Source organism: Bison bison, unplaced genomic scaffold, assembly GCF_000754665.1.
Source record: "Bison bison bison isolate TAMUID 2011002044 unplaced genomic scaffold, Bison_UMD1.0 scf7180017864326, whole genome shotgun sequence".
Taxonomy (NCBI): domain Eukaryota; kingdom Metazoa; phylum Chordata; class Mammalia; order Artiodactyla; family Bovidae; genus Bison; species Bison bison.
Window position 1 is genome coordinate 5,195,074 of NW_011494898.1, and position 17,382 is coordinate 5,212,455.

A 17,382-nucleotide genomic window follows, 5' to 3' on the forward strand; every position below is an offset into this window, starting at 1 on the left:
CAAATTTCTGTGTTCAGGTAGCTCAGTGATAAAGAGTCTGCCTGTAGTACAGGGGAGACGGGTTCAATCCTTGGGTTGAGAAGATCCCCTGAGGAAGAAAATGGCAATCCTGATATTCTTGTCTGGGAAATCCCTTGGACAGAGGAGTCTGTCAGGCTGCAGTCCATGGCATTGCAAAAGAGTCAGACACAACTATGCAACTGAACACCAGCATAAGGAGTTATCACAAACTGCGGTTGAATAACTTATAAGTATCCTATGTACTTGAGACTGAGTAAAGTTAATTGATTTTCTCTTCATTATAGTAAGAGGAATATTGCATACTTTTGATTTCAGGAAGGAAAAACAAATTAGAAGTGTAGAAGAAGAAATTGAACAGGAAAAACAAGCAGCAGAGGGTATTATCAAAAATATGTCTCCTGAAAAACAAGTCAAGTATATAGAAATGAAAACCACAAATGAGAAATTATTACAGGTAATACTAGCTACTACTCTATGCTGGACTACAGCAATCTTACTACTGAAAATATGTTCTGAAAGTGGGCAGGATTGGCATCCCCTGAGAGCTTGACTAGACCTACTGATCAGAGTCTTCATTTTAACAAGATGATTCATACAAACCTTTAAATTTTGAAAAAACTCATCTAGAAAACTTTTTTTTCTTATGTTGTACAGTGACATAACTTTTACTATATTATTCAGTTCTGTGCATCATTCATTTTTGCAGGTCATAAAGATATCAATACATGAAGCGCTTGTTTTTTAATGAGCTTTTAATGAAAACATTAAAAGGCCATATACAACAGAGCCATATGGATATTTACTTTCTTTCCTTTTCTTTCTTCCTAATAAACACCTTTTACTTGCTGTGTCCTCAGTTTGAACAGCTGTTGTCCCCTAATATGGTAAGCAATTTGAATGACTGCTGAGGGGTTATTGAGACTGCTCTCAGCATTCAGTCATAATGGTGACTCAGGTTTGCAAGGTATTATTGCCCTTTCATGCCCAGATTTTCTTTAAGCAAGCAATTAAAAGAGAATTAGTCCCCACAAATATCAATGAATGTAGTTTTAGTTTCTCAGATAATTCTTTATTGACAATTTAATATAATTTTTTATTTCAGACACAATTTATGAAACATGATAAAACATTGATGAAAGAGTGTTATAAAAATGCTGAAATACTATCAAAATATAGCTAATATTGCACAGGGGTTTTTGAATGGGTCTAGTTGGCCCTTGAACAACTTGGATGTTAGGAACAGCAACCCCTGTGCAGTTTAAAACCTGTGTATAACTTATAGTTTGCCCTCAGTGTCTGAGGTTTCGCATCCACAGATTCAACCACCTTTGGACTGAGTAGTACATATTTCTTGAAAAAAAATCTGTATGTCATTGCACCCATGCAGTTCAAACCTGTTATGTTCAAGAGTCAATGGTAAACAGTTGAAGGGTCTTATCCCTAAGAGTGTGCTATGTAAATTGCTATAGGTCTTAGCCTGAAGAGAAAATGGTCAAAAAATATGGAAACATGGTTAAAAAGTCAAATAAAAATTATAGCTTTAAACAGTAACATCATTAATTTAAAGTCTTCTGATATTTGATATTCTCCAAACACAGTGATGATTCACTGAAAAGTTCTGGCTCCCTTTTAACAATTCATGAAGTATTTAAAAGGTAGATCATGGTAAGATTTTTAATAATGATGAAATAAATTGGCAAAATAGAAATAATGTTAATAAATTCTAGTCAAATTATAAGATATGGGTTGAAAATGTTTACAAAAGTTACTTCACATATATTTGAAATGTTGATAAATAAATTATTCTTATGTAATTTGCATATATATTTGCTTTTTTCCCTTCTTCTTAGGAATTAGATACACTTCAGCAACAGCTAGATTCACTGAATATGAAAAAAGAGAGCTTGGAATCTGTAAGTATAAAAAATAGTAAAAAAATAGATTCAGTGGGCATGGAAGCCCACTCCAGTGTTTTTGCCTGGAGAACCCATGGACAGAGGAGGCTGGCAGGCTGCAGTCCAAAGGGTCTCAAAAAGTTGGGACGTGACTGAAGCGACTTGGCACATCATGGCAGATTCAGTTATTGAGTACCTACCTGTACAAAAATCAGGGTGCCTGCTGAGGCACACAAAATCTAATGGTAATTTTAAAACATGTGAACAAGAGACTAAAAACAAATGAAAAAGGGGAGGTGAGTTCGTTAAAGATGTAAAAGCTCGCATTTGCTTTATTATTTATGTAAAGCATTTTGAGGGCTTCCCTGGTGGCTCAGAGGTTAAAGCGTCTGCCTGGAATGCAGGAGACCTGGGTTCGATCCCTGGGTCGGGAAGATTCCCCTGGAGAAGGAAGTGGCAACCTACTCCAGTACTCTTGCCTGGAGAATCCCATGGATGGAGGAGCCTGGTAGGCTACAGTCCATGGGGTCGCAAAGAGTCAGACACGACTGAGCGAAAAGCATTTTAAAATTCACAAAACATATTTGTTATAAAATATTAAATAAGATGAATGTAAAGATGCCTGTTTCTTTTCTCTCTTTCTAGACAGTTGCTCTTACATTTGCTGAGTGCTTATTATGTGCTTTTTTGAGCTCTTCATATGTGTCACCAGCATTGTTATTTTACCTTCACAACAGTCCTCTAATCCTATCTTTGTTTTACTGTTGACAAAAACCTCAAGTCGAATGTACAGTGGATATACTGTCTGCAGCTTTTGTTTTTTTTTAATATAACATTCTCTCTCAAATGTCTGTTCATGTCAACTCTTAAGATATCTCCCTCATTATTTGAAATTACTGCACTATACTACATTGCATGATTATATATAGCACAGCCTTGTAGGTGACTAGGCTTTTCATAGTTTTTTTTAAGATTATGAAACAATGTTGTAGTAAAAATATACATTTTTGCTGAGTTACTATGAGTGTATCTTAAGATAAATTTCCCACATTGGGTAAAAAGTTATAAACTTCTAAAATGTTGTGACATTGCCAAATTGCCTTCCGAAAAGCTTGTTTCATTTTATACTCCTAATCCCAATGTATGAAAGTGTGCATTTCCCCATATATTCATTAATAGCATGCATTATCAATCCATCGTTTGCCTCCTTTGTCAAAAATAAGGTATCCATAGGTGCATGGGTTTATTTCTGGGCTCTCTTGTTCCATTGGTCTATGTTTCTGTTTTTGTGCCAGTATCATACTGTCTTGATGACTGTAGGTTTGTAGTATAATCTGAAGTCAGGAAGGTTGATTCCTCCAGCTCCATTCTTCTTTCTCAAGACTGCTTTGGCCATTTGGGGTTGTGTTTCCATATGAAATGTGAAATTTTTTGTTCTAGTTCTGTAAAGATGCCATTGGTAATTTGATAGGGATTGCATTGAATCTGTAGACTGCATTTGGTAGTATAGTCATTTTCACAATATTGATTCTTCCTACCCAGGAACATGGAATATCTCTCCACCTGTTTATGTTGTCTTTGATTTCTTTCACCAGTGTCTTATAATTTTCTATATACAGTTATATAGGTTTATTCCTAGATATTTTATATGTTTTTGTTGCAGTAATGAATTCCTTAATTTTTATTTCTGATTTTTCATTGTTAGTATACAGGAATGCAAGTGATTTCTGTGTATTGATTTTGTATCCTGTGACTTTGCTAAATTCACTGGTTAGCTCTAGTAATTTTCTGATAGTATCTTTAGGGTTTTCTATGTATAGTATAATGTCATCTGCAAAAAGGGAGAGCTTTACTTCTTTCTGATCTGGATTCCTTGTATTTCTTTTTTGAAATAAATTTTTTATGTCACTCTTTTTGGCATTAGTACATATATGCCTAAAACTACATGAATGTAAAGAAATGTTACAATATTCTCAAATGAAGAAAAGGTAAATCCCAACTCTGTTTAACCTTAGCTGGATTCCTTTGTGGATTTTTTGGTAGGAGGGTGGACTTGTTCTTTAAAACAACATTATGTCAAATATCAGTCAACAAATATTTAATATCTGCTGTATGCTCACTACTGTGCTAAGTATTATTGATTCAGTTCACAGGTGTGTGAAAAAAATCAGGTGAAGGATCAACATGAGCTTGAGTCTTCAGGAATGGTTTTATCAAGATGAAATTTGAACATGTCTATAAGTGGTTAAGTAAAATGGAAGGGGAAGATACTGTGAAGAGGGATATCTCAAAATGTCTGCATTTTTTTCTGTTGATGTTTTATTATCATGACTTTTCACCTGAAGCTAATATATTGTTGGTACAAAAGTAATTGTGGCTTTGAATTGTTGAAATTTGCCATTTGATATTGGAGAAGGAAATTGGCAACCCACTCCAGTGTTCTTGCCTGGAGAATCCCAGGGACTGGGGAGCCTGGTGGGCTGCCGTCTTACGGGGTTGCACAGAGTCAGACATGACTGACGTGACTTAGCAGCAGCAGCAGCCATTTGATATTGTAATACATTCTTAAATAAATATGGTTCTGTTATACATCATTTTAATGCATATTTCTCACTTCATGTTTTCTTGCTAGTAACTTATTACTTGCTATTTATTTATATTTATTTTAGAATATAGAAATGATGTTAGACAAAAAGCAAATTGGAGCAATTTTTTTTATTTGAGGATTTTTTTTTATTCGACTTCAAAATGGGTCATAAAGCAGCAGACACAACTCACAACATGAGCACTGCATTTGGCCCAGGAATTGCTAACAGACGTACAGCGCAGTGGTGATTCAAGAAGTTTTGCAAAGAAGATGAGAGCCTTGAAGATGAGGAGTGCAGTGGCCAGCCATCGGAAATTGACAAAAACCAATTGAGATCTATCATCATAGCTGATCCTCTTACATCTACACAAGAAATTGCCTAAGAACTCAGCATCAACCATTCTACAGTCATTCAGCATTTGAAGCAAATTGGAAAGGTGAAAAAGCTCGATAGATGGGTGCCTTGTGAACTGACCGAAAAGCAAAAAAATCATCATCCTGAAGTGTTGTCTTCTCTTATTCTATGGAACAACAATGAACTATGTCTCAATTGGATTGTGACATGCAATGAAAAGTGAGTTTTATGTGACAACTGGTGACAACCAGTTCAGTGATGGGACTGAGAAGAAGCTTCAAAGCACTTCCCCAAACCAAACTTATACCATAAAAAGGTCTTAGTCACTGTTTGGTGGTCTGCAGCCCATCTGATCCTCTACAGCTTTCTGAATCCAGAAAGAATTCAACAGAAAGGGCCCAATTCTTTGCCACGATAATGCCCGACCCCATGTTACACAAGCAGTGCTTCAAAAGTTGAAAAATTTGGGTTATGTAGTTTTGCGTCATGCACCATATTCACCTGACCTTTCACCAACCAATTACCAGTTCTTCAAGCATTTCAACAACTTTTTGCAGGGAAGTGCTTCCACAACCAGCAGGAGGCAGAAAATGCTTTCCAAGAGCTAGTCGAATCCTGAAGCACGGATTTTTATGCTACAGGAATAAACAAACATTTCTTGTTAGCAAAAATGTGTTGTTGCTATTTTCATTAATAAAGATGTGTTTGAGCTTAGTTATAATGATTTAAAATTCATGGTCCAAAACCACAGTTACTTTTGTACCAACCTAATACTTACACTGTGTATATAACCCTTTGCCTGTGGACTTTCAGACATTTCCTCTTGTTCACTTTTTCCCTTTTTTATTATTTTTTCTCTTTGGCTTTCAAAAAGGAGGAGCTCTTCCCTCTTAAAAATCTTATTAATGCTGTGGGCCTGCTTTCAGATATCAGCATTAACTTTTATTTTTGTTAACTTAGAAAAATTCTTTAGATCTCAGATAATCAATTTTCACATCTGTAAAACAGAATTAATGGTACTGTCTTACAGAGTTGCTTTGAGTGTTAAAAGAATATGAAGTATAAAGTCTATACTTTATATATAAGTATATATACTTATAAAGTATATATGTATAAGGTATATAAAGAATTTGAAGTATAGTGCCTGGCACAGAATACATGCTCAATAAATAGTAGCTTCAAATGTCATTTTCATCATTATAATCACCACTAACACCCCTAGCTCTTTTTATTTTCTTTTGAAATTATGCTATCCCTTATTTTCTCTTTGTGAACAGTAGAACAGTGGGGAATACATGGTAATTTTACTACTCATTTCTACTAGTTTCCTAGTGCTGCTGTAATAAAGTTTTACAACTGAGTGACATAAAACAACAGAGGAAATATTCTAATACTTCTGGAGGCTAAAGGTCTTAAAGTATCAGCAGAGACTTGTTTCCTCTGGAACACTAGGTAGAATCCTTCCTTGCCTATTCTTAGCTTCTGGTACTGGCTGTCAGTCCTTGGTATTTGCTCCTTAACTTGTATCTGTATCACTCTGTTCGCCGGTGTCATCAAATGGCATTCTCATGTATCTCTGTGTGTGTGTGTGTATGTATGTATCTCTGTTTTTATCCTCATGTATCTCTGTTTTTATCTTTTCCAATAAAGACAGTAGTTATACTGGATTAAGATTCACCTTAATGAGCTCAAGATATCAGAACTTAATTAAATCTGCACAGACTGCATTTCAAATTAGGTCACGTTCACAGGTGCTGGAGATTAGGACTTCAACGTATATTTTGGGGGGATATAATTCAACCCATAACATTGTAGGAAAACATATATATGATCTATTTAGGGGAAAATATCTTCCTTCTAGAGATCAGTTCTTTGGCCTTTGGATTAGGTTTTGTGGTTCAAGTTATACATAGATCATTTTGTTTTCTTTATTATCTTCCCTCTGGTAGAGATGTCTGTATCTTTGTTTAGGTCTTATATTTAGAAACTAAAATAAACTAAAGCTACCACCTTCTTGTGAATCTTAGACTGAATCGCTTACAAACGTATATAGGGATTTATTTTTATTCTTCAGTGTTTAGAATTTGTAGCGTTCTTGAGTATTATAGATATTTGATATCTCTATTTAAAAAAGCTCGTAGTTTAAATTTGTCCTTAGTTATAAACTGGAAACTATTTGAATAGTTTTTGATAAAATACTAAAATTATTTTTTTAATTCTCTTTAGGAAATCGCACACTCCCAGGTAAAACAGGAGGCTGTATTGTTACATGAAAAACTTTATGAGTTGGAGTCCCATCGAGATCAGATGATTGCAGAAGACAAAAATATGGGATCTCCAATGGAAGAAAGAGAGAGATTACTCAAGCAGGTAGGAAAAACAAACATACTTATTTTAAAATGTCAGGATTTGGTAAATGTATACATTTGTTTTATTTAAGGCATATGCATTGAACAGAAAGCCAATAAGCTTATTTAAAAAACAAAAAGGTGAAAAGCAAACTCCACCTAAATTAATATGAACTGCTTGACCAAGAAAATCCAGATAAAAGTCATTTCTCACATAAAAACTTTTTATTTTTTTTACTTAAATTCTAATTTTGTATGGTCTTTTTTTTTTTTTTTTTTTTTTTTTTTTTTGTTTTCATGCTCCCCATCCTGAACCCTCCTCCCTCCCAACCTCCCCATACCATCCCCTTGGGCCTTCCCAGCGCACCAGCCCCAAGCATCCAGCATCGTGCACTGAACCTGGACTGGCATCTCGTTTCATACATGACATTTCACATGTTTCAATGACATTCTCCCAAATCTTCCCACCCTCTCCCACAGAGTCCATAAGACTGTTCTATACATCAGTGTCTCTATTTGTATGGTCTTCATGCATATTTGATCATTTTTTAATGTTTTGGTTCCTTACAAGAAAAACTCTTCTTATTGGTCAGTAAATAATTAGACAATCTTACAGAAAATGTATTCCATTATTTGCTTTAGGCCTCATATTTGGAAAGTTAAGTGCCCCAAGGCTGATGAGTTTGTGTGGTTATTTCTATCAGTGCCTGGATGAAAGTGAATGGATTTAAAATGTCCTGTGAGATCACAGTATGTCAGCATGTTGTATCACATGTGTTCAGTAGTTTTCTCACTGCGCCAAGGCTGGCTTTAATTTAGCCTATTATTTATCCTGAGACACCCTAAAACACCCTAAACATACAGCCCTTAGGAGCCTATATATTTGGGAAACAGCTCTAGTGAATAACCTGTAAATGGGACTCCTTTGTGGTCTTAGATTGAATCCAATGGGTTTGTAAGAACAGTAAGGATCACCTCAAGCTTCCCAGGTGGCATTAGTGGAAAAGAACTGGCCTGCCAGTGTAGGAGACACAAGAGGCGCAGGTTCAATCCCTGGGTTGGGAAGATTCCCTGGAAGAAGGCATGGCAACCCTCTCCATATTCTTGCTTGGAGAATCCCATGGACAGGGGAGCTTGGTGGGCTAAGTACATAGGGTCACAAAGAGTCAGACTCAAATGAAGCAACTTAGCACACACAGGAGCTATTTAGGTATTAGAATCATTCCATAAAGGTATTATAATCTAGAATCTCTGAAACTCCTTGGAAAGAGATCATTGAAGGGGACTAAAGAGTGATCCTGGGATAGAATTGCTAAATAAAATATAGAAGATTAAGTTAAATTTGAATTTCAGATAAGCAATGAATAATCTTTCAGAATAAATATATACATAAAGATGATAGATCAGATCAGATTAGTCGCTCAGTCGTGTCCGACTCTTTGTGACCCCATGAATCGCAGCACGCCAGGCCTCCCTGTCCATCACCAACTCCCAGAGTTCACTCAGACTCATGTCCATCGAGTCAGTGATGCCATCCAGCCATGTCATCCTCTGTCGTCCCCTTCTCCTCCTGCCCCCAGTCCCTCCCAGCATCAGAGTCTTTTCCAATGAGTCAACTCTTCGCATGAGGTGGCCAAAGTCTGGAGTTTCAGCTTTAGCATCATTCCTTCCAAAGAAATCCCAGGGCTGATCTCCTTCAGAATGGACTGGTTGGATCTCCTTGCAGTCCAAGGGACTCTCCAGAGTCTTCTCCAACACCACAGTTCAAAAGCATCAATTCTTCAGCGCTCAGCCTTATTCACAGTCCGACTCTCACATCCGTACATGACCACAGGAAAAACCATAGCCTTGACTAGACGAACCTTTGTTGGCAAAGTAATGTCTCTGCTTTTGAATATGCTGTCTAGGTTGGCTGTAACTTTCCTTCCAAGGAGTAAGCGTCTTTTAATTTCATGGCTGCAGTCACCATCTGTAGTGATTTTGGAGCCCAGAAAAATAAAGTCTGACACTGTTTCCACTGTTTCCCCATCTATTTCCCATGAAGTGGTGGGACCGGATGCCATGATCTTCATTTTCTGAATGTTGAGCTTTAAGCCAACTTTTTCACTCTCCTCTTTCACTTTCATCAAGAGGCTTTTGAGTTCCTCTTCACTTTCTGCCGTAAGGGTGGTGTCATCAGCATATGTGAGGTTATTGATATTTCTCCCGGCTATCTGGATTCCAGCCTGTGTTTCTTCCAGTCCAGCGTTTCTCATGATGTACTCTGCGTATAAGTTAAATAAACAGGGTGACAATATACAGCCTTGACATACCACAAAAGTTACTCATTGTTTTTCTGAAATTGAAATGTAATGGGGATTGCTAAATCTGGCAACTCTACTTTGTGTGTAGGTTGGGAGTAGGTAATAGGGGGAGCAGGGGTAGGGAGACAGTCTCAAACATCCTAGATATTTATTTAAACTGATTCGGTCCTGAAAATGTGTTAATCTCATTGTGCTTTGTTGGATATATCAGTCACCACTCTTTCTTTGAGGAGGAAAGAAAAATCTGTGACTAGTTCCCCAGTGATGTTCCTTTTAACTTAAAAGGTTGAATTTTAAGAAATAAGTTAAAAGAAAGAGACTAGATTTGACATTTTAGTACATGCCTTTAGAAGGAAAATCTCTTTAAGATGGCCTAACAATGAACAGTTCTTTAAATTCTGTTTTCTCTTTGTACATTTATAGGTTAAAGAAGATAATCAGGAAATAGCCAGCATGGAGCGACAGTAAGTACATTTATATTAGGACATTTTACATTCATTTCTCATCTTTTAAATTGTGTAAGTGTATAAGAGATGCATATTGTTAGTCCTTTTTTTCAGTGGTTCATAGTGACAATGCAGCTTTCAGTTTTATTTATAGCTTTAAATAATTCTTTGAATGTTTAGTTAGGAGCCATTATGTAGTATAATTACTTTTTTAAAACAGCCTTATTGTGATGTAATACATACTATACAATTCACATATTTAAAGTGTACAACTTAGAGGTTTTTAGTATATTCACAGAATTGTGTAACCACCACCTCAGTCAATTTTCAAACACTTCAGTCACCCCACTAACAACCCATATCCCATCACATCTCTCATCCCCAATTCCCAGCCCTAGGCAACCACTCTGCTTTATGTCTCTATAGGTTAGCCTGTTCTGGACATTTCATATAAATGAAAGCATACAATGTATAGTCCTATGTGGCTGGATTCTTACACTTAGCATAATGTTTCCCTTATGGTTGGGGACACTGAGTGTACCAGTGCAAGTGCATGGGACCTTTTGAAGGAGGTCACCATTATCTTCATTACCTCCACCATAGTTTGGCCTCAGGTCAAATAACATGCAGGAAACACAGCCCCGCCCTTCAACAGAAAATTGGATTAACGATTTACTGAACATGGCCCCACCATCAGAATAAGACCCAGTTTCCCCCTCAGTCTCTCCCATAAGCTTCCATAAACTTCTTATCCTTCTCCATCAGAGGGCAGAAAACCACAATCACAGAAAACTATCCAATCTGAACACCACACCCTTGTCTAACTTAATGAAACTATGAGCCATGCCATGTAGGGCCACCTAGAATGGATGGGTCATGGTGGAGAGTTCTGACAAAATGTGGTCCACTGGAGAAGGGAATGGCAAACCCTTCAGTGAACCTTGAGAACCTCATGAATAGTATGAAAAGGCAAAAAGATAAGACACTGAAAGATGAACCCCCCCAGGTTGGTAGGTGCCCAGTATGCTACTAGAGATCAGTGGAGAAATAACTCCAGAAAGAATGGAGAGATGGAGACAAAGCAAAAACAACACCCAGTTGTGGATGTAAAGTGATGGAGGTAAAGTCTGATGCCATAAAGAGCAATATTGCATAAGAACCTAGAATGTTAGGTCCATGAATCAAGGCAAATTGGAAGTGGTCAAATAGGAGATGGCAAGAGTAAACATCGACATTTTAGGAATCAGTGAACTAAAATGGACTGAAATGGGTGAATTTGACTGAGATGACCATTATATGTACTACTGTGGGCAAGAATTTCTTAGAAGAAATGGAGTAGCCATCATAGTCAACAAAAGAGTTTGAAATGTAGTACTTGGATGTAATCTCAAAAACGACAGAATAATCTCTGTTCGTTTCCAAGGCAAACCATTCGGTATCACAGTAATCCAAGTCTATGCCCTGACCAATATTGCTGAAGAAGCTGAAGTTGAATGGTTATGAAGACCTACAAGACCTTCTAGCACTCACACCCAAAAAAGATGTCCTTTTCATTATAGGGGACTGGAATGCAAAAGTAGGCAGTCAGGAAATACCTTGAGTAACAGGCAGATTTCGGCTTGGAGTACACAGTGAAGCAGGGCAAAGGCTAATAGAATTTTGCCAAGAGAATGCACTGGTCATAGCAAATACCCTCCTCCAACAGAAGGGAAGACTCTACACATGGACGTCACCAGATGGTCAATACCGAAATCAGACTGATTATATTCTTTGCAGCCAAAGATAGAGAAGCTCTATGCAGTCAGCAAAAACAAGAGGAGTTGACTGTGGCTCAGAGCATGAACTCTTTAAGCCAAATTCAGACTTAAATTGAAGAAAGTAGGGAAAACCACTAGACCATTCAGGTATGACCTAAATCAAATCCCTTATGATTATACAGTGGCAGTGACAAATAGATTCAAGGTATTAGATCTGATAGACAGAATGCCTGAAGAACTATGGATGGAGGTTCTTGACGTTGTACAGCAGGCAGTGATCAAGACCATCCCCAAGAAAAAGAAATGGAAAAAGGCAAAATGGTTGTCTGAGGAGGCCTTACAAATAGCTATGAAAAGAAGAGAAGCGAAAGGCAAAGGAGAAAAGATATACCCATTTGAATGCAGACTTCCAAAGAATTGCAAGGAGAGATAAGAAAGCCTTCCTCAATGATCAGTGCAAAGAAATAGAGGAAAACAATAGAATGGGAAAGACTAGAGATCTCTTCAAGAAAATTAGAGATACCAAGGGAACATTTCATGCAAAGATGGGCACAATAAAGGACAGAAATGGTATGGACCTAACATAAGCAGAAGATATTAAGAAGAGGTGGCAAGAATACACAGAAGAACTATACAAGAAAGATCTTCATGACCCAGATAATCATGATGGTGTGATCACTCATCTAGAGCCAGACATCCTGGAATGCCAAGTCAAGTGGGTCTTAGGAAGCATCACTAAGAACAAAGCTAGTGGAGGTGATGGAATTCCAGTTGAGCTGTTTTCAAATCCTAAAAGATGAAGCTGTGAAAGTGCTGCACTCAATATGTCAGCAAATTTGGAAAACTCAGCAGTGGCCACAGGGCTGGAAAAGGTCGGTTTTCCTTCCAATCCCAAAGAAAGGCAATGCCAAAGAATGCTCAAAGTACCACACAGTTGCCCTCATCTCACACGCTAGCAAAGTAATGCTCAAAATTCTCCAAGCCAGGCTTCAACAGTATGTGAACCATGAACTTCCAGATGTTCAAGCTTGTTTTCAAAAAGGCAGAGAGGAACCAGAGACCAAGTGGCCAACATTTGTTGGATTGTGGAAAAAGCAAGAGAGTTCCAGAAAAACATCTATTTCAGTTTTACTGACAATGTCAAAGCCTTTGATTGTGTGGATCACAATAAACTGTGGAAAATTCTTCAAGAGGTGAGAATGCCAGACCACCTGACCTGCCTCCTGAGAAATCTGTATTCAGGACAAGAGGCAACAGTTAGAACTGGACGTGGAACAACAGACTGGTTCCAAATCAGGAAAGGAGTACATCAAGGCTGTATATTGTCAGCCTGCTTATTTAACTTATATGCAGAATACATCATGAGAAATGTTGGGCTTGATGAAGCATAAGCTGGAATCAAGATTGCCGGGAGAAATATCAATAACCTCAGATATGCAGATGACACCACCCTTAGAGCCTCATGAGGAAAGTGAAATAGGAGAGTGAAAAAGTTGGCTTAAAGCTCATCATTCAGAAACTAAGATCATGCCATCTGGTCCCACGGCAAATAGATGGAGAAACAGTAGAAACAGTGACAGACTTTATTTTTTGGGGCTCCAAAATCACTGCAGATGGTGACTGCAGCCATGAAATTAAAAGACAGTTACGACCAACCTAGAAAGGAAGAAAAAGAAAGACAGTGACGTCACTCTGTAGTGTCCGACTCTGCAACCCCGTGGACTGTAGCCTACCAGGCTCCTCCGTCCATGGATTCTCCAGGCAAGAATACTGGAGTGGGTTGCCATTTCCTTCTCCAGGGGATCTTCCCAACCCAGGGATCGAACTCACGTCTCCCACACTGCAGGCAGATGCTTTACCTTCTGAGCCACCAAGAGAGCCCTATGACCAATCTAGACAGCATATAAAAAGCAGAGACATTACTTTGCTAACAAAGGTCAGTCTAGTCAAAGCTATGGTTTTTCCAGTAGTCATGTATGGATGTGAGAGTTGGATTATAAAGAAAGCTGAGCAGCAAAGAATTGTTGCTTTTGAACAGTGGTGTTGGAGAAGACTCTTGAGAGTCCCTTGGACAGCAAGGAGATCCAACCAGTCCATCTTAAAGGAAATCAGTCTGGAATATTCATTGGAAGGACTGAAACTGAAGCTGAAACTCCCAGTACTTTGGCCACCTTATGTGAAGAACTGACTCATTTGAAAAGACCCTGATACTGAGAAAGATTGAGGGTGGGAAGAGAAGGGATTGACAGCGGATGAGATGGGTTGGATGGCATCACCGACTCAATGGACATGAGTTTGGGTAAACTCTGGGAGTTGGTGATGGACAGGGAGGCCTGGTGTGCTGTAGTCCATGGGGTTACAAAGAATCAGACATGACTGAGTGACTGGACTGAACTGAATGTTTCCAAGGTTCATCTATGTTGTAGCATGTATCAGTATTTCATTTCTTTTTATTGCCAAATAATATCCCATTGCATGGATAGACCGTATTTATTTATCCATTCATTAATTGATAGACATTTGGATTGTTTCTGTTTTTTGGCTATAATGGATTATGCTGGTATGAAGATTCATGTACAAATTTTTGTGTGGACATATATTTTTGCTTCTCTTGTATATTTACCAAGACTGGAATTTACCTGGGAGTGCTGATTCACACAATAACTCTATATTTAACTTTTTTGAGGAGGTTCCAGACTATTTTCCAATGCTGCTAAACCATTTTACATTTTCACCAGCAGTGACTAAGTATTCCAGTTTCTCCATGACTTTATCAACACTTGTTAATTACCTTTTTTTTTATTATAACCATTATAGTGTGTGTGAAGTGGTATCTCATTGATTTGCATTTTCATGATGACTAATGAATGATGTTGAACCTTTTTTCATGCACTTATTTGTCATATGTATATATCCTTTGGAAAAATACTGTTCACATTCTTTGCCCATTTTTTTCCATTCAGTTTTATAAATTTTATTCATGTTTTGGCTGTGTTGGGTCTTCCTTACAGTGCATGGGCTCTTTGTTGCTATATGCTGGCTTTCTCTAGTTGTGGAGAGGGAGCCAGTCTCTAGGTGCAGCGCGTGGGCTTCTCCTTACAGTGACTTCTCTTGCTGTGGAGCACAGTCTTTAGGGTGTGGAAGCTCGGTAGTTGTGGCTCATGGACTTAGTTGCCCCATGGCGTGTGGGATCTTAGTTCCCAGACTGGGGATTGAACCCATGTCCCCAGCACTGGCAGGTAAATTCTTAACCACTGGGCCACCAGGGAAGTCCTCCCAATTTTAAATTGAATTATTAATTTATTTTTGACTGTGCCATGCAGGATCTTAGTTCCCTGACCAAGGATTGAACTGGAGTCCCTTCCATTGAAAGTGCAGAGTCTTAACCACTGGACTGTCAAAGAAGTCCATTTATTGTCTTATTACTGAATTGTAAGAGTTCTTTATATATTCTAAATAGATTCTCTCATTAGGTAAATGACTTGCAAAATTTTTCTTCCATTATGTGGATATTCTTTTTACTTTATGGTGTTCGTTGAAACACAGAAATTTTAAATTTTGATGATATCTGGTTTGTTTTCTTCTGTTGCTTGTGCTTTTGGTGTCAAGAAACCAGTGCCTAATTCAAGTTCACAAAGACTTATGCTTATGTTTTACTTTTATTTAACTGTTTTATAGTGCAGTTCTTATGTTTAGATCTGTGATCCATTAACTTATGTGAATGGTATGAGATAGGAGTCCAATTGTATTCTTTTCCTTGTGCATTTCCAGCTGTCCCAGTACCATTTGTTGAAATATTCTTTCAACAAATGTTGTTTAATGTTCTTCCTCTGTTAAACTGTTTTGGTACCTTTGTCAAAAATCAGTGTATATAGATACAGTCCTTTTTCTAGACTCAAAACAATTCTATTCCATGGCTGTATGTGTCTTTTCTTATTCCAGTACCATACTGTCTTGATTACTATTTGTTGTTATTATTCAGTCACTAATCATGTCCAACTCTTTACAACCCCGTGGGCTGTAGCATGCCAGGCTCCCTGTCCTTCATTATCTCCTGGAATTTGCTCAAATTCATGTCCATTGAGTCGGGGATACTATATAACCATCTCATCCTCTGCTTCCTTTTTTCTCCTTATGCCTTCAATCTTTCTCAGCATCAGGGCCTTTTCCAGTGAGTCTGCTCTTCACATCAGGTGGCCGGAGTATTGGAGTTTCAGGTTCAGCATAATTTCTCCCAAAGAATATTCAGAATTGATTTCCCTTAGGGTTGACTGGTTGAATCTCCTTGCAGTCCGAGGGACTCCCAAGAGTCTTCTCTAGCACCAAATTCAAAAACATCAGTTCTTTGGTGCTCAACCTTTTTACCTTTTTTATGGTCCATGGTCCAACTCACATTTGTACTACTGGAAAAATCATAGCTTTGATTATATGAACCTTTGTCAGCGAAGTGACATCTCTGCTTTTTAATGCGCTGTCTAGGTTTGTCGCAGCTTTCCTTCCAAGGAGTAAGCGTCTTTGAATTCTATGGCTGCAGTCACTGTCTGCAGTGATTTTGGAGCCCAGGGAAAGAAAATCTGACATTGCTTCCATTTTTTCCCCTTCTATTTGTCATAAAGTGATGGGAGCAGATGCTATGATCTTGGTTTTTTTCTAATGATTACTATAATTTTGTAATAAGTACAACTGCTTTTGTGAAAATTTTAACCCATATAATCTGGTCTCAATGGTAAATTTTCTGTTATTTTCCAACTTTTAAGACAAACTTTCTAACTTAGTTTAGCTAAAGATTTTTTTATTTTCTTAGTATGACAAGTAAAGTTCAAAAGAACTTTGGGGAAGTGTCTGCTGTTGAAGTCAGGCAAGCTGACATTCTCGGAATACACTTGTACTTTAAAGATGAATCACGAAAAAATATTTTTCTCTCAAAATTTATAGTTCTATTCTCAGAATAAAGCATATTTTTATCAATATTATTTCTGCAGATTAGAAAAGATTAAAGATTTTGTAACATCATCACTAAATGTTTTTATTGAATAGCAAAATCATCTGTCATAGATTAAATAATATTTTCAACAGGTTAACAGATATAAAAGAAAAAATAAATCAATTTAATGAAGAAATTAGACAACTTGACATGGATTTAGAAGAACACCAAGGTAATTTTTTTATATTTTTATGATATATAATAATAGACTAAAAAATAGATACATAGCAATATTTATATAGTACTAGGGTCTCAGGGACTCTTTGCCTGGGGTTTATTATTTAATTCTTTGTGATATCACTAAGTTTAATTGCTAAAATACTAAACTACTACAATACTAAATATAGTTAGTATTGAATTAAAGCCAACTAAAAGCTATATGTAACTTAAAATGGTTGTATAGAAAAGGGAACTCTCTAACACTGTTGGTGGGAATGCAAACTAGTACAGCCACTATGGAGAACAGTGTGGAGATGCCTTAAAAAACTGGAAATAGAACTGCCTTATGATCCAGCAATCCCACTGCTGGGCATACACACTGAGGAAACCAGAAGGGAAAGAGACATGTGTACCCCAGTGTTCATCACAGCACTGTTTATAATAGCCAGGACATGGAAGCAACCTAGATTCCCATCAGCAGATGAATGGATAAGAAAGCAGTGGTACATATACACAATGGAGGGTTA

The 17,382-nt window shown here is 37.5% G+C and overlaps 1 protein-coding gene across 2 annotated transcripts in view; it reads left to right on the top strand.

The window, feature by feature from the left end:
• Positions 1–17,382, top strand: part of IFT74 (intraflagellar transport 74) — a 94,268-nt gene that overhangs the window by 36,221 nt on the left and 40,665 nt on the right. Inside the window, exons 9-14 of one of the 2 annotated variants that reach the window (XM_010853331.1) lie at positions 337–475; positions 879–905; positions 1,872–1,934; positions 7,085–7,228; positions 9,933–9,973; positions 16,789–16,868. In XM_010853331.1, the coding sequence (XP_010851633.1) occupies positions 337–475; positions 879–905; positions 1,872–1,934; positions 7,085–7,228; positions 9,933–9,973; positions 16,789–16,868 (494 nt within the window). The remainder of the gene's footprint in view (positions 1–336; positions 476–878; positions 906–1,871; positions 1,935–7,084; positions 7,229–9,932; positions 9,974–16,788; positions 16,869–17,382) is intronic. The other variant, XM_010853332.1, reaches the window with a different exon arrangement.